Below are 26,264 nucleotides of genomic sequence, written 5' to 3'. Positions count from 1 at the left end.
TCATTAGTAATTTTTTATCCGGTTCACATATTTTCTTGAAATGTGCACTTTGGAGAAGGAATACTTGAAAAGACTCGCCTTTAAGGATGACTCACGCTAGACCGAGCCGGGGCCGGGCTGGAGCTTCCAGCGCTTCTTTTTCTATGGAAAGTACCAACCGATCAGCCGTCATAGAAAATGACATGTCGCACGCCTCGGCCCGGGCACGGCCCGGTTTAGCGTGAGTCATCCTTTTCCTTTATTTACAAGTTCTTGGATACGGATTCACAAGAACTGCGTGTCTCATAAACCATCCCGTCACTCCGTCTGTTGACATTGACGGCTACCATATTAGTTACAGGGTGTATTCCGACCCGTAAGCGAGCGCTCTGTTACAGTATGTAAGGGCGTCCGCTAGGTGGCGCGGTTGCTCGCAGCAGGTGAGCGGGTTGACGAGTAGGTGCTCAAGATTTTTTTAGACAAGCCAAATTGAAGAAAAAAACGAAAAAACTTTGAATGCAGTTTGGTTCCTTTTTAAAAATAAAGGAGTGTCTCCTTTAAGTAAAATGAGCCAACTTAAGGATTTAAGGTACCTAGTTTCCCTCCAGGGCCCGACACATTTTTCCACACTGTATACCTACTTAATCGATATTTCGCAGTAAGGATGATTTCACGGGTCGTATCCTTATAAAAAATATATAATTTAAGTAAATTCTAGTGTCCGACCGAAGGTTCGGTTTCGGTTTCGGTTTCGGCCAGTTTCGGCCAAAAAATCATGTTTCGGCTGTAGTTTCGGTTTCGGCCAAAAAACGGCCGAACGTTTCGGCCGGGCCGAAACTTACGAAATGGTACTTAGTACTATGAAACTAAACTATGTGACAAAGACCAAAAGTTGGGGAATAAGTAGGACAACAATATTAACATGTACCTACATATACTGATTCATGTATAGGTACAGAAATTAATTGGTTTATTATCAAAACACAATTCCACTTATGAGGGCGCCACTAGACGCAGTCTTAAGAGGCTGTTAATACCTATAACGCGCATACTGTCTAATTGTATCGGAGTAAATGAGATAGCACTATCGCATGTTACTGGGCCTGGGCAAAGCAATAATAAGAAAACTCATCATCTTCCTCGCGTAATCCCGGAAATTTTGCCACGGCTCATGGGAGCTTGGGGTCCAATTGACAACTAATCCCAATAATTGGCGTAGTCATTAGTTTTTACGAAAGCGACTGCCATCAGTCAGACTAACCTTCGAACCCAGAGAGTAAACTAGGCCTTATCGGGACTAGTCCGGCTTCCTCACGATGTTTTTCCTTCACCGAAAAGCAAATAGTAAATATCAAATGATATTTCGTATACCTATAAGTTCCGGAAAACTCATTGGTACGAGCCGGGGCTTATACCTGCGACCTTCGGATTGAAAGTCGCACGCTCTTACCGCTAGGCCACCAGCGCCCAAGGAAATATCTCGCTTTTTAATACAATGGACATTGGTTGGAGTCTGTGCTCAACTACTTATCCTGAAGCCTGAAGCACGGCTTTGACTTCGCATGAAAGTTCGCCTCACTGGGGCACTTCGGACTTTTAGGCCCAGGTGAAGATCGGTACCCGGCCTTGCTATATTTCAACAAAAAATTTCGCGCTCGCTGCGCTCTCGTTTTTGCTTGACCCTGTATCTACATGTTAGCTTGACTGGTGAATGAATAGAGTTAGACTAAGAAAATTCTGCAATTATTTTGATAGCATACGCAGTACAACTAGTGCAAATGATATTTATACGTCATAATTTCATAGAATTTTTGACGTTTAAAATAACACTTGCACTCCGTGTGTTATCAAAATCGTTGCAGAATTATCTTGGTCTAACTCTAGTAATTTTCTTAAAAAACTGCTTAAGCAACATCAATTTCAAGGACATTGGGTGTTGAGTTGACAGCCCCATAATATGTGTGTAAAAGCAGTTTTATGACATTTATCGACGATTTTAACAAGTCTACAAAAGGTTCGGTTTCGGTTTCGGTTTCGGCCGAAACTAGAACCAAAGCCGAACATTCAGTTTCGGTTTCGGTTTCGGCAAAAACACATGTTTCGGTCGGACACTAAGTAAATTCACAGGTTAGTTTTTATAAAAAAAAAATATTTTTATTTGAGGACTTTATGGACCCATGGGGATGTTTCATGTATTAGGTAATTGCCCCATATTTTAAGATCAAGAACTTATTCGACTTATGATTAGATGTTTTTTATTTATCAACACACAATTAACTAATAAAATTGTAAAATTCAACACCACTATGCACTAAAAAACCTAGATATAATTGATTTAACAGTATTATTATAATGAGTAGATCATAAGTTAGGTAAAACATAAGAGGTAATATTATAATGGTTGCTGCCGTAGCTTGGTAGCGGGATGGGAATGACAGGCACGAGACAGATCGGTATTTCATTGCTGTCGTGAGGCTGTCTACGGGTTATTTGTGGTAGGTAATTTAAGAGGAAAGGGGACGACCGCGTTCCATACAAACGTAGGCCACATTTTCCTCCCTAGATATTGACATAGGAAATATTTTTATTCAATTTGATGTTTATTAACTATAGCAATACCCATTCGTTTGATTTTTTTGATTTCGCAGTTGTCTCAAGGTTTCGCTCGCAACTTTGAACAGCGCACCAAGCGGGGCGGTTTGGAAAATCAAAATCCCATACAGAATGAGACTTAACGCAAACCCGTACGTCACGTCACGATATCGAAGGAAATTTACACTTACTAGTACGGTTACCATCAGTTTGTCACTGACATAAACGCCGTCGAGAACGTAATTTACTTTCTATACATCCCGTTTGCACTAATATGCGAGTGCGAGCGAGATGTATAGAAAGTAAATTACGTTCTCGACGGCGTTTATGTCAGTGACAAACTGATGGTAACCGTATAGGGGTACAGTGAGAGCTCTTGCCCATAATTGACGTCCGGTTTTTTGCGGGTACGGTTTTCTGCATCCCGTTTTAGTAGTATACGTGCTAATATAGTAATGTTCACACGAGCATTCTGTTTGCGGGATACTGCACGTATACTACAGAAAACTGGATCCTGCAGAAAACCGTACTCGCAAAAAACTGTACGTCAGTGGGAAAGAGGTCTTACAAATCTTACAATACAGTTGGTAGTTACAACGGTGTGAGCCGAAAAAAATTTACTGCTAAAATCCTAACATTTCCTTTAAAAACTACACTTAGTACTTTATCAAACAGACTTTAGTCTTAGGAATATTTCTAAGAACATTATCCGAGACACAATTAGCGTCTCCCCGTTGGGGGTCGTTTCGCCCCCACTTGCTAGGGGTCTTTTCGCCCCCTGCTGAATGGAACCCATTAAATGGCCGAAGCATTGTTCGTCCAAGTTCGCTTAGGATTCTAAGGGTATTGTCAGACGCTAAATATTCAGTTTGAAGGTTTTATAGGTTCGCTCCCTCAGGCAGTTAGTACCTAAGTTAAGGATGACTCACGCTAGACCAAGCCGTGCCGGGCCGGAGCTTCCGGCGCTTCGTTTTCTATGGAAAGCACCGTGATCACCGATCAGCCGTCATAGAAAATGACATCTCGGCCCGGACCCGGCCCGGTGTAGCGTGAGTCATCCTTTACGCGGTGATTATCTAGTAGGTGTGAGGTGCCCATTGAAAGTACATACATTGAATAGAACAAGAAATTGAATAGCGCCACTTGCACTTGCACCGTCGCACTAACCCGGGGTTAAGCGGTTAAACCGTTAACTTGGTGTCAAATTGTACTGGTAATCATGGTAATTCCAGGTTTAACCGGTTAACCCGGGTGAGTGGGATGGTGCAAGAGGCCCTTATTAGAAAGCATAATATTAATTACTATAGATTCCGATTACAGTAGTATTCGGCTTTTATTGTTTGTAAAATATATGTTTCATATTATTATGACACGACTTTGAGACGACTCGTAGTGCATTTCGCGCGCACCAATCATTGTGAGCGATCGTCAATGTTGTACCAAGTTCAAAACCTTAAGAGCCAACAGGAGTGGTCATTTCTCCATACAAACGTACTCCTCGTTTTCCTCCGTGGTTTTTGAAGCTAGAGCAATGATTTTTTCAACACAGATTAATATTGTCAATATCTGTGTCGGACCGTTTTGCTTTTTTTGATATTTTTGTTTTTTAAGGCGCTAGAGCCCTTCAAAAATGGCCAAAATGGCCTAATTGACTATGCCGCAATGAGAGGCGTGGCATTCAAAACTGATATCAATTAGCCAAAAAAGCAAAACGGTCCGACACAGATACTTTCATAATCATTTAGATTTCCAAATTTGCTTACGATTGGTTAAGTTTTGGAGGAGGAAACAGAGGAGTACGAAACCTCGATTTATGAGATTTTTACGCAGGATTTTTCGCCTTGTCCTTATCGCACTACTTTTAGGTGCCGCTTCCGTTAGCGAGACGGGTATATTTACCTAAAATATTTAAAACTCAGCTCCTGTTTCGTCTTCAATTGGTAACATCTGAATACGCTTGAATCTCCTTATTTACAATATCTTGAAATCGCCCAAACAATAGGTTTCAGTCCGTCTGCTTCGAGAGCCATTGTGCATTGAGGCTTTAGGTATTGTGCATTGACACTTGACGCAGATTACTTACTACACTCCGCATTGTCACAAACTGCTAAAGGTTTTCTTGCATAGAGAAGTCCGATTTCGTATGCGTAAAATTATGCTGTACGTGATAAAAAATTATCAATGTCCCTTTTCGGGACAGTCGGACCAAGGAATCTCTGCATGGTATTTGCTAAGACAAAGTATGGAAATATCCATATAAAATATGACGTTTATAATACCACATCCGCACTTCGTCCTGCCAAAGTCGGTGCAGACGGACTCTACCAGATTTCATCTAAATCGGTTCAGCGGCTGACGCGTGAAATGTACACTAGGGGTACTGATATGATTCCAATATCAGTATAATATCGGTTTGATGTCGGTGCACGTTTGAATTGGTCTGAAATTGGCAGAGCCTAGTTTACATGAAATCAGCCAACAATAGCCCTTTCAGTCCGTCTCGGATTCAGGCTATTGAGCGAGTGCATTCAGCTGAATCTCGAGCGCGGAGTAGTTTCCTCGTATTAATCTTGTACGTTTAAGTATGAGGATCTGGCAAGCTTGATTAATCCCTGTTTAAAAGGGTACTCTCCTGCTAGTCAAATCAGTTACTTTCCTTTTTTCTACACCATGCCACTACATTATGGAATTTGTATGATAACCGCACATGTGACACGGTCTACAACCACCTGACCCGTGAACAAGATGTATGTATATGCGTCGAAATATCGGGAGCTCGAAAACAATACAAAAGGTAATCGCGGTCCATATCCCGGTCGACATAAGTCATGTGACGTCACGGTCAAGTCACCTACTTTTTTCATTCTGTCCGATTTATTAAATAAAAAAATGTGACAAATAATAACTGTTGTTTACGTTTTACGAATAATTTTTCAGTGCTTTTTTTCATGCATTGTGTGAAATGTGAAATAAAGGATGACTCACGCTAAACCGGGCCGTGTCCAGGCCGACGCGTCCGACATGTCATTTTCTATGACGACTGATCACGTGGTGCTTTCCATAGAAAACGAAGCACCGGAAGCTCCGGCCCGGACACGGCCCGGTCTAACGTGAGTCATCCTTAAAGCTGTAAACGTTGTTTTCTGCTAGTCCTCAATTTATCTTATGAATTAGTTAAGCTAACAAACCTCGTAATCGTCTTCACTCGTCTCTGCCACGCAACGCAGAGTTTCTACAAATACCCACCGTTTCCACGCTAAATACAAGCATTTGTTTTTTGTTTGTGTTCCACCAAGATGTTATTGTTCATGAAATTGTTAACATCTATTTAGACACTAGCGACGCGCCCCGGCTTTGCACGGGTTAACAAATTACACACCTCAACCATCCTCAAGAATCTATTGATAGGTGAAAACCGCATGAAAATCGAAATCGGTACACCCGCATGTCTACTAATTCTCTTTGACCCGGTGCAGCTACGTTGCCACAGATAGACAGATATACAGACATAGTTGTCAAACATATGATACCCCTCTATTCCGTCGGGCTTAAAAAAAAAATTTCACATTCCGATTTGGAATTTCCGCACGCAATTCAATCCGGACGAATTGAAATAATTTATTTTTGCCCTGAGCATCAAAAGACATGCATATATGGACTGAAAATTCGCGCCGGAATCAAATTAAACTCGGTATAATATTTGCACGTGTTGAATATGGATTTTATTACATTGATTGATTTCGATAGGGGTCCGTACAAGTTTTTATTCAACCGTCCTTGACGTGCAGACGGTGCAGTATGTCAGAGTTAAAAAAAATCGTAGCGCTTTTTTAGACCACAATACGGCTTGCCAAAAATTTAATTAGCAATCCTTGGGGTCTTTCTCTAGTAACTTCATCGATTCCAAACCTGATTTTGCTCAACAGAAAAACACGAACGTCGAACATAAGTCTAAACGCATCTTAGAAATCCGTAACAATTTTTACACAAACTAAAAATATGAATATTGCTTCTATTTTGGAAACTAAAAATCCCATGCAAAATGACACTTAACGAAAACGCGTACGTCACGTCACGTCACGATATCGAATTAAATTTACACTAGGGGTGCAGTCACCTGCAATAACATGTTCCCGATACAGCCGATGGTCCCGGGTTCGAATCCTGGTAAGGGCATTTATTTGTATGATGATACAGATATTTGTTCCTGAGTCATGGTTGTTTTCTATGTATTTAAGTATTTATATATTATATATATCGTTGTCTGAGTACCCACAACACAAGCTTTCTTGAGCTTAACGTGGGGCTTAGTCAATTTGCGTAAAAAAAATGTCCTATAATATTTATTTATTTATTTAACATGTTATTCTTCTCTTCTTATCTGTAGAGCCGATAAGATATTTATGCGGCCTTCGTTGTGTAACATACTATTACAGGTGACTGTACGGTCAAAAATACTCAGTACGTCAGTCCAACGTTTTGTTTTTGTTGAAATGAAAACAAATATTTGTAAACAACAAATATTTATAAAGTATTTTTAACAACAATATCCAGTTCCACTGTTTACATAGCGCTAAAATAAACAAATTGTTCACTTATTTTTAAACTAGAATCAATAAAAACTGGCTAGTATTGTATTGCAATTTAGAAATATTTTAGAAGCCACAACTACAAGCAAAATTTTGATCTATTTAACTCAGACGGTTCATTTTGTGTTCATTTTCGTGTTTCATTATTCATCTTTCACACAAAGTGACACGTGTGAACACAAAATGAACCAAAAGTGAAAAATGTGGTTTACTAATGTGTTGCAGAAAGTTTTTTGACATATTTTTGTATTACATAATGTTACTTGGCAGAAATGTCGTTTGGCAGAATTACCTTTCGCATATATCATTTAGCATACAATCATTTCGCAGAGTTTTAAAATCCAGACCATGTTTTGGCATACTGTTGATGTTCATAATAGTCTTTTAAGGCCGTTCCCGTACCCAAATGAAATCTACAATCGAGCCTCCCCTCACGCCACCCATCCCGCCCCTAGATACAATGACGATACAACAGCGCCACGCAAGAAGTAGCGACTTAAATGAACTAACAGGACACTGATTTGTAAAACGTATTACTAAATACTGAAAAAAAGCATGCTGCATCTCATAGATGGCGTTAAAGTTAAATTGGAAAAATAAATGAAACATAGTGCAAATTAAATATTCATTTTAATGAAGTCAACTCTTATTTCAATAATATTTAATTATAAGGGTAAATACAGTTTATATTTAAACAAATTAATGACTGCAAGTTTTCTATAATATCATTATTTATTAGGTATACTGTGCAGGTAAATCATCGATATTTATTAAAAAAAAATTGGGCAAGTGCGAGTCGGACTCGCGCACGAAGGGTTCCGTACCATATAAAAAAAAAAAACAAAAAAAAAAGCAAAAAAAAAAACGGTCACCCATCCAAGTACTGACCACTCCCGACGTTGCTTAACTTTGGTCAAAAATCACGTTTGTTGTATGGGAGCCCCATTTAAATCTTTATTTTATTCTGTTTTTAGTATTTGTTGTTATAGCGGCAACAGAAATACATAATCTGTAATTACCTATTGGCACATGTATCGTACAAAGTTTTACAGTACCTACAGTCCTACATACTAGGGTTTGCTCCCGGGAAATACCGGTACCGAAAGTACCGGGAATTCCCGGGATTTAGAGCCAAGCAAAGAACCGGGATTTCAGAATTAAATTCCCGGTACTTTCGGGATTTTCGGGACTAATATTTCCGGTACAATATTTGACTGTTTTCTGTTACTTAGCATGAAATATCATGTTTTTTAAAGAAATACATTATATAAATCCATTGCTGACGCTAATACTTTTACGACTGACCATATATTAAAGCAAAACAAAAATAGTCAATGGGTTTGACAATGCCAACAAAATAAAATAGCTTATTTTGAAACTATACGAGTGTTTCTACGATAAATAATTTTATACGAATAATTAGTTAGTTGTATACTAAATACGAGCAAAAACTAGAGAGAATTGTGTAATTAATAAAATATTTCTTTTAATTCGAGTACGGTATAAGAAACTCTTATTGATAATCTGAATGACATTTTAAAATGAATTAAAATATTATAGTGACATGTCCTCTCCTTGGTAAATTCTTAATTCTGGCTGCAACAACTTCTTGATCCTTCCTATTGATAATTTTATTACCACTTTTACCTACTCACATGCAATTTTGCACATTTATTCAAGCCCCTTATCTTGTCTAGAATACAAAATTTCGTAAACGTAGCTCTAACAGTTATTCATAAATTAACGTTTTAAAACCGGCATTTTTGTGACTGACTGACTAATAGATCAAAAACCTAACCCACTTCGAGCTGACCTAGAAACTTGAAATTTGGCACCAAGGTAGACTATTAGGAGTTTATAGAGGGAACAATCTAAAAAATGAAAATTATTGATAATTTGATGAAGAAAAACATATATACTTATCGATAATAGGCTAGATGACTAATTTTCATTTATGGTATCATTCGATCAGGTTTGTCTTTAGGATCAAAAGTCTATATGGGATCCATTGCATTAAAGGAATACAAAAGTCAGAAATGATAGTCAAAGTCCGACAGTCGTACTTCACTCGCGAAACGCCCCGAACAAAACGATATGTGACCGTGACGTCAAGGTCACAAAGAGTCCATCTTGAAGTATGAACAAAACAAGAAAATTGCGATTTTGTCGGTGAAATATTGCGTTTATGTATATAGTTTCCATACAATCTTTTATTGGATAAAATGTGAGGAATCGAATCGAATGGTAACTAACTGCGACAATTCTTCGACCGACGGTTTTGTCAGGAAGCTCTTCTTCCACATTGAACGATATTTGTAACTGAAAATAAAATATATTGTATGTGTTAGCATTTACAATTTGTCACATCATGTACAGTCGACGTCAAAGATATGTACCTATTGCAGCATACTCCTTTGTAATAAGGTGAAAAATGTATACATATATTTGACGTCGACTGTACATATAAAGCACCGGTGGTAAAGAACCAACGAGAGAAATAGAAGTAAGACCCTGTATAATGACTACGAATCGTGTGATAAATCAATTTACGATGGAATTCTGGCACACGAAGTTGAAACAATGTTATTCTAGCTAGGTAGTTAGTACAAAAGGTAAAATTGTTCTCTGCTCTACAATCAATAAGCATAATTAGCATGAATCACCTACCTCATGGGTATCTTCTTCCTCTAATATACTAGGAACCCGATAAGTGTCATCCACCTGTGCAATGCGTGGGTTCAAAATGTTTGAGCCGGTCGCCTCACTGTCAAAACCAAAATTAAATAAATGTATGATGTTTTACAGCACATATGGACTTTACCGCACTAGAGCGATAATGCACACACACATTACGTAACTATGTCAAATATTTAAAGGGCTAGTAGTAGTAGTAAACTCTTTATTGTACAAAAAGACATATTAAAAATAACATACAATTAGCAAGAAGTACAAAGGCGAACTTATCCCTTTGAGGGATCTCTTCCAGTTAACCTATAGGGCTATATGTACTGTAAAACTGTCGGTCGAAGAATTGTAGCAGCCAGTCATTTCTTTACAACATCACTCAATTTATAAATTAGTCCATTACTATTTCATAAATTGATCATGGACCCGCGAAACGCAGCATTCCAGAAATGCAGTTATTTCGAAAAGTGAGACAGACTAATTTCAAAATTTTTATGTAGGTACCTATATTATAACAAGTGATGACAATGGAGAAAACTACTTGAAAGTAAATAAACCATTGTGCTGGTTACAGGTACAGTCGGCGTCAAATACTTTGTAGCAACAAAGTAGCCAAATAGTAACATCTAGCAAGTAACATAATAAAATTGCGGTTTATGACGTAAGTATTAAAAAAACTGCTTACTAGATCTCGTTCAAACCAATTTTCGGTGGAAGTTTGCATGGTAATGTACATAATATATATATTTTTTTGTTTTATCATTCTCTTATTTTAGAAGTTAAAGGACACACATTTTACCACTTTGGAGGTGGTCTCTCGCGCAAACTATTGAGTTTAGAAAAAAATGATATCAAAAACCTCAATATATTTTTTGAAGAATCCATAAATACCCCACACGTATGGGATTGATGCAAAAAAAAATTTTGAGTTTCAGTTCTAAGTATGGGGAACCCCCAAAATGTATTGTTTTTTTCTATTTTTGTTGGAAAATCCAACTTTCAACAGTACCTATAGTTCTTATAGTTTCAGAAAAAAGTGGCTGTATATACGGACGGACAGACAGACAGACATGACGAATCCTTAAGGGTTCCGTTTTTTGCCATTTGGCTACAGAACCCTAAAAATGCTCTATCACAGGTAAATGAGAAATTGAAAATGGAAATAATTGCCCAAGATTATTAGTTTTATTAAAATAAAAAATCGGTCAACACGCTCAAGAAAAGGAAATCATTTACTATTGTGTAGGGTAGGTATAATATAAAATAACTACCAGTTCATTAAAAAAAACGTAAAAGAATAACGAAAGTACGGACAATCGGTAAATCCCGGGATTTTAATTTCCGGGACTTACTCAGGCAACCCTATTACATTCTATCAGTGTACATTTTTAGGATCCGTACCCAAAGGGTAAAAACGGGACCCTATTACTAAGACTTCGCTGTCCGTCCGTCCGTCTGTCCGTCTGTCATTAGGCTGTATCTCATGAACCGTGGTAGCTAGACAGTTTAAAATTTCACAGATGATTGAATTTCTATCGCCGCTATAACAACAAATACTAAAAACAGAATAAAATAAATAGTTATGCAACAAACGTGATTTTTGCCGTTTTTTGCATAATGGTACGGAACCCTGCGTGTGCGAATACAACTTGCACTTGGCCGGTTTTTTTAAATTAAGTACCTCTTGGAGAATATCAAATAACTGATGAGGGCAATGTATCTCGTACGATATTATTGATTGGCGACATTTTATTTAGTTTTCGGCGAACATTTGCTAAGTAGGTAGTACTAATAGCCATCTAGGAAAATAAGTACAAAATATGTCCAAATAATTGAGAATATCAATTCAATTCATAAAAAAATATAAGCATCTGCACTGATAGGAAAACAGTAGGTATCTAAATCTAACTAAGGTCTTTTCGTACGCCGCCGCTGTGAGTACTTGAGTAGGTAGGTATTTATCGCAACGCACGAAGTTACGCGCGACATAGGTACCTACATATGTGACGTTATCTATGAAAAGGGACCTTATTGTCGATGGCGCTTCCGCCATTATTAACGATGCTCTGATATAAATACCACGCCGTGCGACGCAGTGCGTCGTAAGCGCCATAGACAATAAGGTCCCTTTTCATAGATAATGCCACAATTAGAATTAGAACTTACTCGTTACTTTGAATGTCAGTGGTTGATGAAATCGGAGATTCCATTTCCATATTTTGCAGTCTGTAAATAAAGATAAGTTGTAGTAGTGTATTGTGTTACGTAGGTAGGGCTAAAAAGCACAAGTCAAATAATTATACTCACTCGATGTAGTCTAAAGATATAGTATCATGTTCGGCTGTGAAATTATCCAATTTTCTTCTTTTCCTAGAAAGACAAAAAAGTAAAAAGTTTAGACGCATGACAAATCACGAGCTGAGGTTCGAACCCTCGATAGGTGGATGGATTGCTAAAAGAACGCTTTATGCGTCTAATTGTGTGCGTTACATGTATCACTGTGTGCTCGTATTTATAGGAAGGCCCACTACACCGCAACCGCGTAACTAGGACTCACGGAGACGCACACATAGACGGCAATGTTTTCTGTCTTTGCCGTGCATTAGGCAGCGGCGCTAGTGCCGCGTGGTGTAAACGTCGCGAATCGCAATATCCTTTTAAGCTATTTAGATGATGAATTGATGACAATGTTTAACCGGTAGATGGAGCTATTATTAAATTTTAGAATGTTTTAAGTTATATGGATTACTAATTAGTACGATCAAGTATATATTAAATTAAGTAATAATTACGTATTTCACTGTGTAATAAATATACATTTTTACTTACGTTAGTTCCATTGTTTGTTGGAATCTTCCGAGTTGTCTTTTTCGAGATGTCTTCTTTTTATTCAATTGCTTGTTACCCATTATAACTTAAAGGTTTTGGTGCACACGGTATATCACTAGGACACACAACACAGCACAGTTTTTATAAGTAAATCTTATATTTGTTTTGGGGACACCTAGTACAGGTCCGTCTGGCACGAGCGCTCAGCCATCACTGTCTCATTTCGAAAGACGGACGGAGATAGAGCATGCAGGCCGGAGTCGATATTTTGTTACGATAGAATTAGTTGACGTTTATTTATTTTAAAAATATTGCCTCTAATTATCGTTTTTCTAAAGCTGTCAAATTACTGTTAGAGTTATGATTGATTTTTCTCCTTTTTTTGTTTCATAGTGTCACATAGTAAAGAAACGAGTAAAGTTGGAGTAAAAATTCGAATTGGAGGTTACTTTGGGAATAAATTGTATCGAGCGAAGTGTTATGAATCGTGTATCGAAAGCTGTGTTATTAAAGATAATATAATCAAGAATTATATTTATTTTTCCCACGTCTACAAATATCACCGTTTCTTAGAAAAATAGGATAATTATTGGGGTATTTTTACATTTCTGGCTCAGGGAACGGCCTTAAACAAATATTGTTTTCGCAGATAAATGAATTGCATAATTGACCGAAGCGAAGCGAAGGTCTACGTTTTGACTCGGGCATTTTGCTTTCGTATGTCCGGATGTTCTCCTCTACAGGTCGCAATTCTTAACCGATTCTCGTGAAATTTTGTGACCGAATTTTATGACTAAATAAATTTTTTTTGTCAATCCGGTTTTTGGAAATTTTTAAAAATGGCGGAGTCGTGATACCTGGCGCCTAAACAAATAGTCGTATCGATATCATAAGACTTTTTTCTTTTTGAGACATGTTTACAGAGTTAATAGCAAAAAATGCAGAAAAAAATTATCGCTGGTTTAGGCGGTATTTAGATATTTAATTTTAACTAATTTTAATTTGAGAAGGAGTAGCTAAATTTCGTCAACCCATCTAAGAACTATTTGGCTCAGTTTGTAAACGTTCGCTTTTTCTGTTTGCACAGAGGGTCTGGGTTCGATCCCCAGTAATTGTATGCTGGGATATTATAACTTTTTGTATTTTTTTACACATAAATTTCGTATTGTTTTTCTTTAATTTACTATACACCGTGTTTTTATTGAATTCCGTTAACTTCGGGGTATAGTTAAGTACGTTTATAAGAACTAAATGGCATAGTTAATTTTCAAAAAAAAAAATTGTTTTTGTTTTCTTTTTTGTTTTTTTTTTTGTTTAAAAAGTAATTAAATGTAGCATATAGCGTTGTTGTAACACGGGCATTACATTTAACTCAACCAAACAATTGAAATCTGTGACATATCAATGTCATTTCGTACATCAATCGACCGAGATTGTACTTAAGTTTAGTAGCAAATGTATGAACTCATTCTAAACACTAATCAATATGTAAGCCGGCCCTAAGGCAAGTGTACACGCTTGTAGAGGCCTTATAGTAAAAAAATAAATTATGGATTATCTCCGAAATGGACTTAATTAGAACATCGGTGTCTTTGAGAAAGTTACTTGATTTAAGCTCAGGAATGCACCCTTGAAATTAACGGAAATCAAAAAAAACACGGTGTATTTAAAGCTCTTAGCACCATGTTATTTCAAGCTCTGCTCGCGAGGTCTACAGCTCACAGAGCCACTAGTATTTAGGTGTCATAAAGTTAAAGTTAAAGTCATCATGTTATGAAATAAATTTCATAATCGAATGATAGGTACCTATCTTAATGTTATGCTCTAACCTAATCTATTTTTCTGGCATGTGCATTTCTGACAAACAATATTATGCCAGATGAGGGGAACCCGAAAAATGTATTCATTTGTGAAATTATCCACAGTGTTGGATATTTTCATTCGGCATCTTTCACTTGCACTGGCACTCCGAAAGCATAGCGACAGGCGATAAAACTGGAACCATGCTGCCACCGCTGATGCAACTAATAGTAGAAGTTTACCAAAATTACTTAAATTTAAATCAGTGTTCATTCGACGTCATAGTGAAAGGAAATGAGAAGTAAATAATCTTAGCACCAGCACCGTGTGAACGCAACTAAAGAAAAATGAATCATTCACTCAAGTGAACATTCATTCGAGTGAACCGTCTGTTCCCGTCTAAGATGCGCGTCAACCACCAAGACGATCATCAAGATCATATCAAAACCAGTCCAAAACTATAACAAATTATTAAATTAGAATCTACCTGTCTATTTTTGAATGAATTAATTAATGTTTATTTCAGACTTTTACAATCCATATTTTATTTTGGGCTTGTATTTTTCGATATCAGTTTTTGTAAGCTGTCCAAAGGTTATTTCAATAAAATTTTATAAAACCAGCTTTGCTACGGTTGCGAAAAAATATTTGCGTTATTTTTCAATGCCTATTTTAACATTTTGTTTCGAGCTGTAAAAATAGCGTTTCAAATTTCGCTTGTGGCGTTGTAACAAAAGAAGACTTGTTGCCCTTGTTGGGATTATACATTTTTATCGGGTTTTTCGCATCATCGTTACAAAATATTGGACTATTTTGATGATATATGATATGATGCATACGAGCAGCGAATAAGCATATATCGTCGCCCATGGATACTTGCAATTGTGTCACCGGCCTTTAAGATGGGAGTAGTCTTTCTTGAAGGTTTGAGGGTCGGATCGGTCCGGAAATAAAGCGGGGGACAGTTCATGCCACAGTTTAGCTGGGCGGGGCAGGAAGTTTCTGGAGAAACGCTCAGTTGAGGATTGCCAACCAATCTAAATAGTGAAGTTGGAAATATTTTGTCTGGATTTCATCCATATTACATAATTATATTATTATATATTATTATTATATAATAATATAATTATGTAATATGGATAATTATGTAATATGGATGAAAAGAAAAATGTACAGTTCGCGCGAACACACTAGTTTTCTCTCCTGTGGGCAATAGTTAACAGCTTGTGGGCATGTAAGTAATGATTTTATCATAGTTCTTTAAATAAAAGGAGGACCTTTTCACGTGGATAAGGGTTAAATAAGAAAATTGGCCTTTATAGCCCTTAACTCTCGTGTATGTCTACAGGAAAGACATAACACAGTGATCTGTTTGACCCTATATATTAAAAATAGGCCAGTCAAATCCATCAGCAAGCTGGAAATCATTTTAATACCTTTATTTGGTCCTAAATGCGTATAATCTGAGTTTGCTCCATCTCAGGAGGTGTGAATAAATTTTGGGAGCCTTGGGAGATACATTTTAGCTTGGATTGACAAAACCACTCGATATAGAAGGAACCCACAGTCAAAATATCTAATTTTACTGGCCTAAAATTGTATTAGAGTTATGTTATTGACTAACTGAAGTGTTTTCGTGACTACTGTTCCTTTCAAATCAAAGTAGTCAAAATAAAATCCTTAATTACCTAAAAAATTTTTCCCTAGATCCATCAGATATACTGAAATCCTAATTTCCCGAGATTTCCCTAAACCCTCGGCTTACACCCCTATCGCTCTAAAAATGACATTAGCACCCGCACTCCCTAATAGCTAGTGTTCACGGCGAGAGGGTTCTATCTCGGCCATTTATCTGATACTTTAGTACCTCGTAAATTAGGAGCATGATTCCGGTAATAAATGGTATCGTTTTGTACTGTCCGCAATGTTACAGTGAACGTAATGTACCTATAAGTAAATAAATAAAAACTAACCATAACTAAAACACAGTCTATAAACCAATACAGTCATTCGACGAATGGTCTAGACAGGGCAATCGTGTGGGGTGCGAGGGGCGAGGGGTGGGTCGTGCGCACCCGACCTGTATACATCGTCATTGTTAGTAGCCCGGTACTACTTACAGGGCTAGCGTGTCTTATTTTAAATGTTTGTGTTGGTGTGTAAAAGTTTGTGGCAACCCTACTGTGTTCTTGTGCGGTGTCGGCAACATCAAAGGCGTCGGTCCACTGTTACTTTTTACACTGTGACTAAAATAACTAACAATAAGTACACTTATCTTCTCAAAATGGAGCCTCGACTAAAGTTCTTTGTCAAACTTACCTGTGAACAAAAATAAATTATCATTAGCTACAGACGCTACAGTAAAGCAAAATACATTTAAATAAGAGTCATGCATGTAAGAGCGACGCACTGATAATATTAAATTATTAATATGCTATTTTATTTTACTTAAGTTCTGCAGATTTTGAGTCAATCGTTAGACTATCAAGTTTCCCAGAGACACGTATTTGTGTAACGTTTATGTAACGTAACAAAAATGTCGGAAATATTTGCTTTCACAAAAAGCCTCGTAAGAGGAGATGTGTGCTCGTGAAACAGTGAAATCCTCACCCCCTACCCCCACCCCTCCTCCTTTTCACTCATCTCATATAAAATATTGGTTTCCATCAGAGAATACATAATCAAATTGGATTTTTTTCAGGAATTAATTCCCACCAAGCTGGAAATCGTCTTAATAGTCTTAATACCTTCATTCATTTGGTTCTAAATTAGCGTAATCCGAGTTCCAGGAGTTGTGGAAAAATTTTTGCTCTTTTTAGTTTTTTTTGCTTGTAGTTCATAAACGGTACGTCCGACGGTACGGTACGTATGATCTGAAACATACCTTAATATGAGTTTGTAGTCAAAAATTGTAATAATCTAACCGCCACTTTGAATTTCTTTTTTTGGTAAAATAGTGTTAAAATCCAAAATATTTTTTTAATGCAATGAACATTTTTTTCTCAAATCTAATTCCCTGTTGAATGCTGCAATTTATTTACTGTGTGACACATAATATTCATATCAAAATAACAACAAAAACACTACTTGAATAAAGTCCGTCTAGGTACCGAGTTTCCTGCCGGAAGCGTATTTTTTTCAATTTTTTCCTTTAATATAAAATTTAGATATATCATATTTTGACAGTAATTAGATATTTATAGTGGCACTGCCTTACTCTGCTGCTTGCTAAATCAGTGCCGAGTGCGAATGGCTTTAAAATATTTAACAAAAATGAACTGACTTCACATAAAGTCAGTGCCCGGCGGTTAAACGTTTAATACCTGATGATAACACAGATAGGTACAGTAAAACATTACCCCCCTAATTCAGGAAAAAGCATAATTCACCATAATTAACCGTTAAACCGCCACCAAGGGCCTATCGCGGAATTTACGGGGACGAAAACCGCCTCGTTAACGTACCTACCTGTGACGCCATTACTATCACAAGACGAAGTATGTTGTTTACAAATAGAGAAATTTTCAAATAATAACACTTATTTTTCGCACAATATCAAATATCAGTCAGTGATAGTCTAGTTCTATTTTTTGAAAAAAATCAGCGGTCAGCTGAGGACTGAACAATTAACAAAGAACCCACGGCGCGATTCGGGAAATGAATTAGAGATTAACTAGATACGATATAGTAAAGATAATGTGATGTCCCACGGGTAAAGGTACGTTATTGCGGTTGGCGATTACGCTATTATTAACGCCGCTCCAATGTTTATTGCGGCGCTATGCGACGTAAGCGCCAGCCGCCATAAGGTACCTTTTGCCGTGGAACGTCACATATCTATACTATTTCATATCTACTGAATCTCTTATTCATTTCCCGCATCGCGGCGCCAGCCGCCATAAGGTAGCTTTTGCCGTGGAACGTCACATATCTTTACTATATCGTATCTAGTTAATCTCTAATTCATTTCCCGAATCGAGCCGCCAGTTCTCCCGTTGCTCGCTTTGCAATGACAATATATATACCAGTACATGGCCTAAGCCATAGCTCACCGTACGGAAAGGGACGTAAGTACGGACGAGTAATGCTGCTACGAGTAATGACGACCGGTCTGGCCTAGTGGGTAGTGACTCTGCCTGCGAAGCCGATGGTCCTGGGTTCGAATCCCAGTAAGGGCATTTATTTGTGTGATAACACAGATATTTGTTCCTGAGTCATGGTTGTAATCTTTGTATATAAGTATGTATTTATGTATATAAGTATGTATATCGTCGCCTAGCACCCATAGTACAAGCTTTGCTTAGTTTGGGGCTAGGTTGATCTGTGTAAGATGTTCCCTAATATTTATTTATTTATTTATTTATTTAATGGCCGGTAATGTCTATCTATCCTTTGTAGAGTTTGTAGGTGTGAATATAAAAATAAAGCAAACCCTTTGATTGTTTTTTTCTACTCCAGCACTCTTATTTTGTAGATTAAATGACCGCCAGTGCGACTGAAATCAACTTTAAGAATAAGAAGTTCGGCGCGCGAGGCGCTTGTGTTCACTCTTACCACCTGTAGGTACAAAACCCTCATGAGCGTCCAACGATATATATTTAGTACAAATTACATCCAATCCGTTGTCGCCGAAGCTTTTCACTAGCACACTAGACCATGTTTTCCGAAAGCTTATGCTGAGGTGGAGAGACAGGGGCCTTGTCGTGGGAGTTAGAAGATTAACCAATCTTCGATTCGCCGACGACATTCTTCGGTTCTCCCCAACTGCCTCAGAGTTACGAGTACAACAAATGCTCGAAGATCTTAACAGCGCAAGCCTCGAGGTTGGACTGAAAATGAACATGTCGAAGACTAAGCTTATGACCAATAATAGCACCCCACGTAGGATTGAGATAAACGGAGAATCTATTGCATATGTCCAGGAGTACCTTTACTTGGGCCAAACACTTTTTTTACTTGGGTCTCCTTTCAGGCGCGACAAGAGATGGAAGTCGAAAGACGGACTGAAAACGCCTGGAGGAGCTATTGGTCCATGAAACATCTCATGAAGGGCGATCTCCCATTATCACTTAAGAGGAGACTCATGGACATGTGCATACTTCCAATTCTCACCTACGGTGCACAAACTTGGTCTTTGACAGCGTCTCAGAAGTCCAAACTTGGGGTTTGCCAGCGAGCCATGGAGCGCAGCATATTAGGTGTAAAATTAATGGATCGTATCCGGAACACCACACTGCGCTCCAGAACACAAGTCATCGATGTAGCTCGGAAAGCAGCTAAGCTGAAGTGGGACTGGGCTGGCCATGTCTGTCGTATGCCGAGTGAGCTGTGGGCCAAGATTACCACAGAGTGACAGCCCAGCTCAAAACGGGGATTTGGCAGACCGCGTCGGCGATGGCGAGACGAGCTAAACTCCTTTTTAAAAGAATGGCCGAAGACTGCTCAAAACCGGGAAGAATGGAAAAAACGGGGGGAGGTCTTTGCCCAGCAGTGGGACACAACAGGCTCTCAATAAATATATACATCCAATGAAGTTAAATCATTAATAATTGAACAAAGTTGCTTTTAAGTATTTTGTTTCGTCCGATTTTAAATCGAAACAAAATCTATTTTCAAATATCATTGATTTAAAAACTGCAATTTTTCTTTGTACGGTGGGCCGCTAGAAGATACATAATCAATATGTAAATTACGAGTAAAAACATGAACTACTATAAAATGCTGTAGCATGCAATTTCGTAGTTTCACAGGCTACGTCGCAAATAAAATTACACATGAGTGGAAACCTCGCGTTCTTCGTGAAAGCTTTATAATGCGTTATTAGACGCCTTTGAACTTCATCGCATATGTATGCAGATTTCAAAACTAAGTTTTACAAGCAGATACTACGAGCATTAATGTACTACAAATTTTTATAGTAAAGTAAAAATGGAATAATTAATTGCTTCGAGCAGACGCGAATTAGCGATATTTCTGAGCACCGGTCTAATCGCTTTTAACTGAGCTAAATACCGAAGCTTACCAGAAGCATGCTCAGTTGGTTCACCGATGAAAGTTCTTACATTAGTTCTGAGCTGGTTCTGAGACAATGATTGACACGGTACGAGCAGGGTACCCAAGGTGTGAGCTGCTTTTAGCTTTTGAGTTTCTAAAACGTCCCGCTTGGCGCGCTGTTCAAAATCCCATACAAAAATAGACAACGCAAACGCGAACGCTCGACACGCTATCTAATGAAATTTACACTAGTGACTAGGGGTTCTGAACCGTTAAACAAATAGAAAATTACAGTTCTACTGCACTTAAGCACGATTAACGAAATCGCTCCAAATAACAGTTTTAAACCACATTCCCCTTAACTATGCAAATACCGGCTGAACTACTGTAACACGCGACTTCGCTCGTTAAACAATCCGTAATTACAAACGCGCACAAAGTCGCGGGCGCAGCCTAGCAATTAAATATTTACGCTCCATTATGAATTGTACGAGCGACAGAGACTAGTATGTAATAAAGACTGTTACGGCGCGATTTGGGAAATGAAGTAGAGATTCACTAGATATGAAATAGTAAAGATATGTGACGTTCCACGGCAAAAGGTACCATTGCCCCGGCTGAATATTGGAGCGGCGTTAATAATAGCGTAAGCGCCAGCCGCCATAAGGTACCTTTTGCCGTGGAAGGTCACATATCTTTACTATTTCATATCTAGTGAATCTCTAAATCATTCCCCGAATAGCGCCGTTAGTCGATTTACAAAGTCGTGTTGACTTTCGGTTGAACTTACTGGTGAATTTCCAGTATGACTTGGAACTCGGTAGCCGTTTAAAAAGTGTAAGACTCTTACGGTAGATGTCGCTAGAGCCTCCCTATGGCTCATATGTGGTGGAAATATTCGCTGTATTGCGTACGGTCTTGGTAGCTCAGATGGCAGAGCACTGTACTAGTGATCCTGTGGTCGTGGGTTCTATTCGGTGGGTTATACAGTGAATTTTTCCACTTATAATTTATTTCTAAGATGATATTTTTGGAAATAACTTATTTTTAGGTCTAGTCAGACTTCTATAGTAGGTGCCTAATTCTAATTCGTTGGTAGACTGACGAAACCGTAAGCAGAGGCCAGTCTAGGTACCAATACGTAAATAACCAGTCTCTATTATTAGTTGTCTTTGCTCAACGTTTTAATGCCACAGTTCCAACATAATATTTAACCAGTAGTACAAACACGAGCGCAATTTAAATATGTAAGTATACAATTCTCAACCGTAAGCCATTGTAATAAGGCAAAATGTGTATTAATATTTAGAGGTGTTCACAGCGTCACTCTGACAAAATTACTGTTTTATTCTGTGTACTGTGATTAAAGCATACATAATTAATGTTTGAACTTTGAAAAAGCGGATTTTCTGTGCTGCGGTGTTTTTAATAGACTTTTAAAATTTTAAGGCGGTTTTCGACAGTCAAAAAGGAAAAGTTTTTTTTTTAGTAGATAATGCTTAGACACACAGTAAAAATGTTAAAGTAAGCTAGAGTCCGCCTGAGCTATCTCTGCTCCATCTTTGCGAATAATAAGTGTAAGAAGGCCACTTTAAAGGTGACATTTATAAATATGTCAATTTTGCAGCTGCACTACTGTTGAGGCGTATATGCTGCCACTGAATCTGTAGATTTCCTTGATACAATGAGTGACGTTCGCCGCTACATAACTGTCGCGATTAGAACGTTCAATCCGTCACTCATTTTGAAAACAATGACGCCGCACCAGTAATACAGCTGCAGTTGCCATCCGAAGGTCACCTTCTGCGGCTGTAGTCGCAATCTGAATGTCACCTTTATTATAAGTAATTATCTCTTCAATCTGAAGTCAATCTTACGATTTCAAGTATCTAATTACATCTTCATCACGACTAAGTGACTTTCACCCGAAAATGTACTAAAATGTAAAATAGCCAAGAAACCGATTCAGATTTAGCAACTAGTTACGCCAGTTACGGTTTTGACTGTTATAAGAGTCCATCAACGTGCACACTAGCGCCACTGCTAAATAATCGTGATTATTTAAATTTTACGGAATATATTTAACCCTTCAAGTGGCGGTCAACCCGTTAATGGTCGGATCGAAAAGCAGTAAACTGGCGGGCCACCGCTCACGGGTCGATACGAAAACCAGTAAACTGTCGGCCACCAGTGAGTGGTTAATGAGGTGTTGCCGTATTTAGAGGTAAAATTGAACGCAAATGCATAGTTACACTCTTCTGGCCCCCAAAATTAGGTAGGGAGTTAGACAAGGATAGCATACCGTAAGAAACACAAATACACCTCGGTATACAATCAGCGCGAGCAATCTTCATTTCGTACCAAAGTACATACAACTAGGGAACAAATTAAATTATTATATTATATATTTTTTTATTTGAGTTTTATAAGTGACTACTTATAAAACTGACTGACTGTATACTTACTATATATATAAATTATGAAGTGAGATAGATGTCATGCACTAAAGAAAAAGAAAGACGCCTAGTCTTTCAAAAATAGCATACAAGAGAATTTGGTACCAAAGTACATACAACTAGGGAACAAATTAAATTATTATATTATATATTTTTTTATTTGAGTTTTATAAGTGACTACTTATAAAACTGACTGACTGTATACTTACTATATATATAAATTATGAAGTGAGATAGATGTCATGCACTAAAGAAAAAGAAAGACGCCTAGTCTTTCAAAAATAGCATACAAGAGAATTTGGGAACGGTACCGACCGCCGCGCCGTGGCCGGGTGGCCTGGTGGCCTGGTGGTCAGAAGCTCAGAACGTAAGCCGACCACTGGAACAGGCCGCCGGACGATTTCGGCCTGTCAGTTATAGCAAAAAATTGACAGTTCCGAACAACTGACCGGCCGATATCGTCCGGCGGACTGTTAGTCAGTGGTCGGCTTATTAGCCGTGAAGACGCCGGTTCGATTCCGGTCTCGGCCACCGGTGGACTTGGCCACTTTTTTCTAGTCTATGACATCTATTTCAGTTTATAATTAGTATAATAATAATATCAAAACCGTAACAACATTTTAAATCTGAATGGGGCCCAAGTTCCATGGAACTACATTCAAGCACAGATAATATTTCGAGTATTCTGAGAAATAATTCATTCCCGAAATCAAACAAGAGTAGGTAATCACAATTCAGCATAATAATTATACGATTCTCGCGAATTCGTATGACTGCGTCTAAATTTAGATACGTTCTAAAGTTGTCATTAAAGGAAGACTCACGTTAGACCGGGCCGTGTCCAGGCCGGAGCTTCCGGAGCTTACTTTTCTATGACATCACAGGCGATCACGTGATACTTTTCCATAGAAAACGATGCGCCGGAAGCTCCGGCCCGGACACGGTCCGGTCTAACGTGAGTCATCCTTAATACTTACCTACTTAAATATAAATAACTAACAAGGAAGGTACGCAACTGTCCGGTCCCGATTTGATTTACTTTTTTATGTTATACAGTAGTCCAAAATAACAGACACGTATTTTTTTTAGCTGCCCAAACTCAACCTAGTTGGGAGAAACTGCTCTCCAAAGCACTGAAAAGTGACAATTCAATTCAATTCAATTCTTTATTTCATGAACAATACAGTATTGTGTTTGAAAAGTTTTTACATGCTAACTTACATTAGGTAGTCATACAGTACAGTATAATATATTATATTAGGAACATACACTAAAAAAAAAAATACAAACGTCACTAAAATGTCGAAAAGCTATACACAAAAAAAAAAAAAAAAAATTACAGCCATCACTAAAAATGTCAAAAAAGTGAGATACAATGTCAAGAAATATAGAAATACTTATACAATTCAGAATCTTAAGAAATATATGAATTAGGAAAAAAAAAAAAACAAAAATCAAAAATCATGGCATATACGATGTCAATTACATAATTATAATCCAAGGATAATTGCAAATCAAATAATAATAATAAAAAAGTATATAATATTACAGGTTTATGAACTATGTCCTTGAAATATCTCATTAATACTATAAAAACAGCCTTCTAACAGCAAACTTCTTAATTTAGTTTTAAATTCCGCGTGTGATGTAAATACCACAAAACCCTCTAAATTCTGTAGAGAGATTTGTTCAAGCAAATTGCTAGGTAAATTACTGGTTTGATTATATGTTGGAGAACATGAAAAAGTAATGGACACGTGTTTTGTTATTTCGGCTCAAACTCATAATCTCATATTTAAAAAAAACCACTTCAATATTTCATACGTCTCATAATCTATGGCATAATTGATTTTATGTCAATTAAACTTTTAAACATTTATGTGACTCAATAAAATACGGAACACGCATGTTTACTGACAAAAAGCAAATACAACCAGCAACTAAATAAAACTATTGGCTCCGAAATTCACGGAATTTCAAAATCAGAACACAAATAACGAAAGCAAACAAATTAAAGTAGTTATCTCTGTTTGATCTGGTAACGCAAATTAACGGCTACCACGGACATTTATTGGACTAAACCTAGCAAGTGCGTTTTACGGTTTGTATGAAATGACATTTATTATTTGGACGTCAGTGTCAATGGAATCAAAAGTCACAATTTATGTTTTTTATCTACTACAGATGCAGTTATCATTGAATTGATCATCATCATCAATTTGGGTGTGGTTATCTACAACATACATGCTATGAACATGGCATATTAATAACTACCTACTAGAGTTAGACCAAGATAAGTCTGCAACGATCTTGATAGCACACGCAGTGCAAGTGTTATTTATACGTCATAATTTCATAGAAGTTTGACGTTTAAAACAACACTTGCACTGCGTGTGCTGTAAAAACAGTTGCAGACTTATCTTGGTCTAATTCTACTCACAATGGGCATAACAAATCGGCAAGACTTTTTAACTATTAACGCTTGCGTCTATTTGAATCCATGGTCTGTTCCAACACCAACCCAAGTAAACAACGGTTATTAACTAACGTTTATTAACGATAAATAATTTAATAACGAGTAACGTAGCGATGAATAGTTTATGAGCGGGCGAATTGATAGATTAATAGGGTTTGGGTGGAAACTTTACTTTAGATTAAACATTAATTGTACCCCTATTGGAAATTTTATTCGATAGCGTGACGTGTCACGTGTTTGCTTTAAGTCTCACTTTGCATGGGATTTTGAGTTTCCAAAACGTCCCGGTTCATAATCATAATATTTATTGTGATTATAGGTATACATAAAAGGTGCTACATTTCATAGGTAGGTACTAAAATCATAGCCTACCATCTTAATGGTGTACAATATTTAATGTCAAAAGGTTTAAGCATCATTTAAGTTTGATAAATGAGACTCATAATGTCATTAACGGGTCTAACGCGATTAAATTTCATTATTTTACCTTTTTTCCAACGTTTCATTTGGAAAGCTTTAATTATGTGTACAAATAGCAAGACTTTAAACTGACTTACTGCCGTATTCGAACTTCAAGATATTCACAAGAGACGACACGTACTAGATCCATTCTAGATACGTTATAGTTTAGATATCAACTAGTTCTCTTTTGCAGCGCAATTCGGGCAACCAATGTCACTTTTACGTTAGATAGAGTAAGATATCTATTAGATGTGAATTGGATCTCTAAGTCATATCCTGTGGAAATCGTTCAAGAGTATCTCCAGAATCGCGCAAATGTCAAATTTGACAGGTTAGATCTTAAACATATCGTTATCGTATCTTGGTAATGTCTAAAATATATCTAATAGAGTCTATTTCAAA

At 37.5% G+C, this 26,264-nt stretch overlaps 2 protein-coding genes across 2 annotated transcripts in view; both read right to left on the bottom strand.

Moving 5' to 3' along the window:
- Window positions 1-26,264, bottom strand: part of LOC134806393 (protein O-mannosyl-transferase TMTC1-like) — a 268,478-nt gene that overhangs the window by 71,145 nt on the left and 171,069 nt on the right. The gene's annotated exons all lie outside the window — the stretch shown is intronic.
- Window positions 9,140-12,894, bottom strand: LOC134806235 (uncharacterized). The gene is made up of 5 exons (XM_063779467.1): window positions 12,675-12,894; window positions 12,153-12,215; window positions 12,012-12,071; window positions 9,828-9,924; window positions 9,140-9,479 (listed from the first exon to the last, which is right to left on the bottom strand). The coding sequence occupies exons 1-5, from the start codon at window positions 12,752-12,754 to the stop codon at window positions 9,225-9,227; spliced, it is 555 nt and encodes a 184-aa protein (XP_063635537.1). The 5' UTR covers window positions 12,755-12,894; the 3' UTR covers window positions 9,140-9,224.

The sequence above is a fragment of the Cydia splendana genome, chromosome 3 (genome assembly GCF_910591565.1).
Source record: "Cydia splendana chromosome 3, ilCydSple1.2, whole genome shotgun sequence".
Classification (NCBI taxonomy): domain Eukaryota; kingdom Metazoa; phylum Arthropoda; class Insecta; order Lepidoptera; family Tortricidae; genus Cydia; species Cydia splendana.
The sequence above is the reverse complement of the archived record's forward strand: the minus strand, read 5'-3'. Positions and strand labels throughout refer to the sequence as shown.

Coding starts and splice junctions, on each gene's coding strand:
- LOC134806235 (XM_063779467.1), bottom strand. CDS start 12,754: ATGGGTAACAAGCAATTGAATAAAAAGAAGACATCTCGAAAAAGACAA. Junction 12,216..12,674: donor CAACAAACAATGGAACTAAC/GTAAGTAAAAAT, acceptor TTGTCTTTCTAG/GAAAAGAAGAAAATTGGATA. Junction 9,925..12,011: donor ACTGACATTCAAAGTAACGA/GTAAGTTCTAAT, acceptor TGGTTTTGACAG/TGAGGCGACCGGCTCAAACA.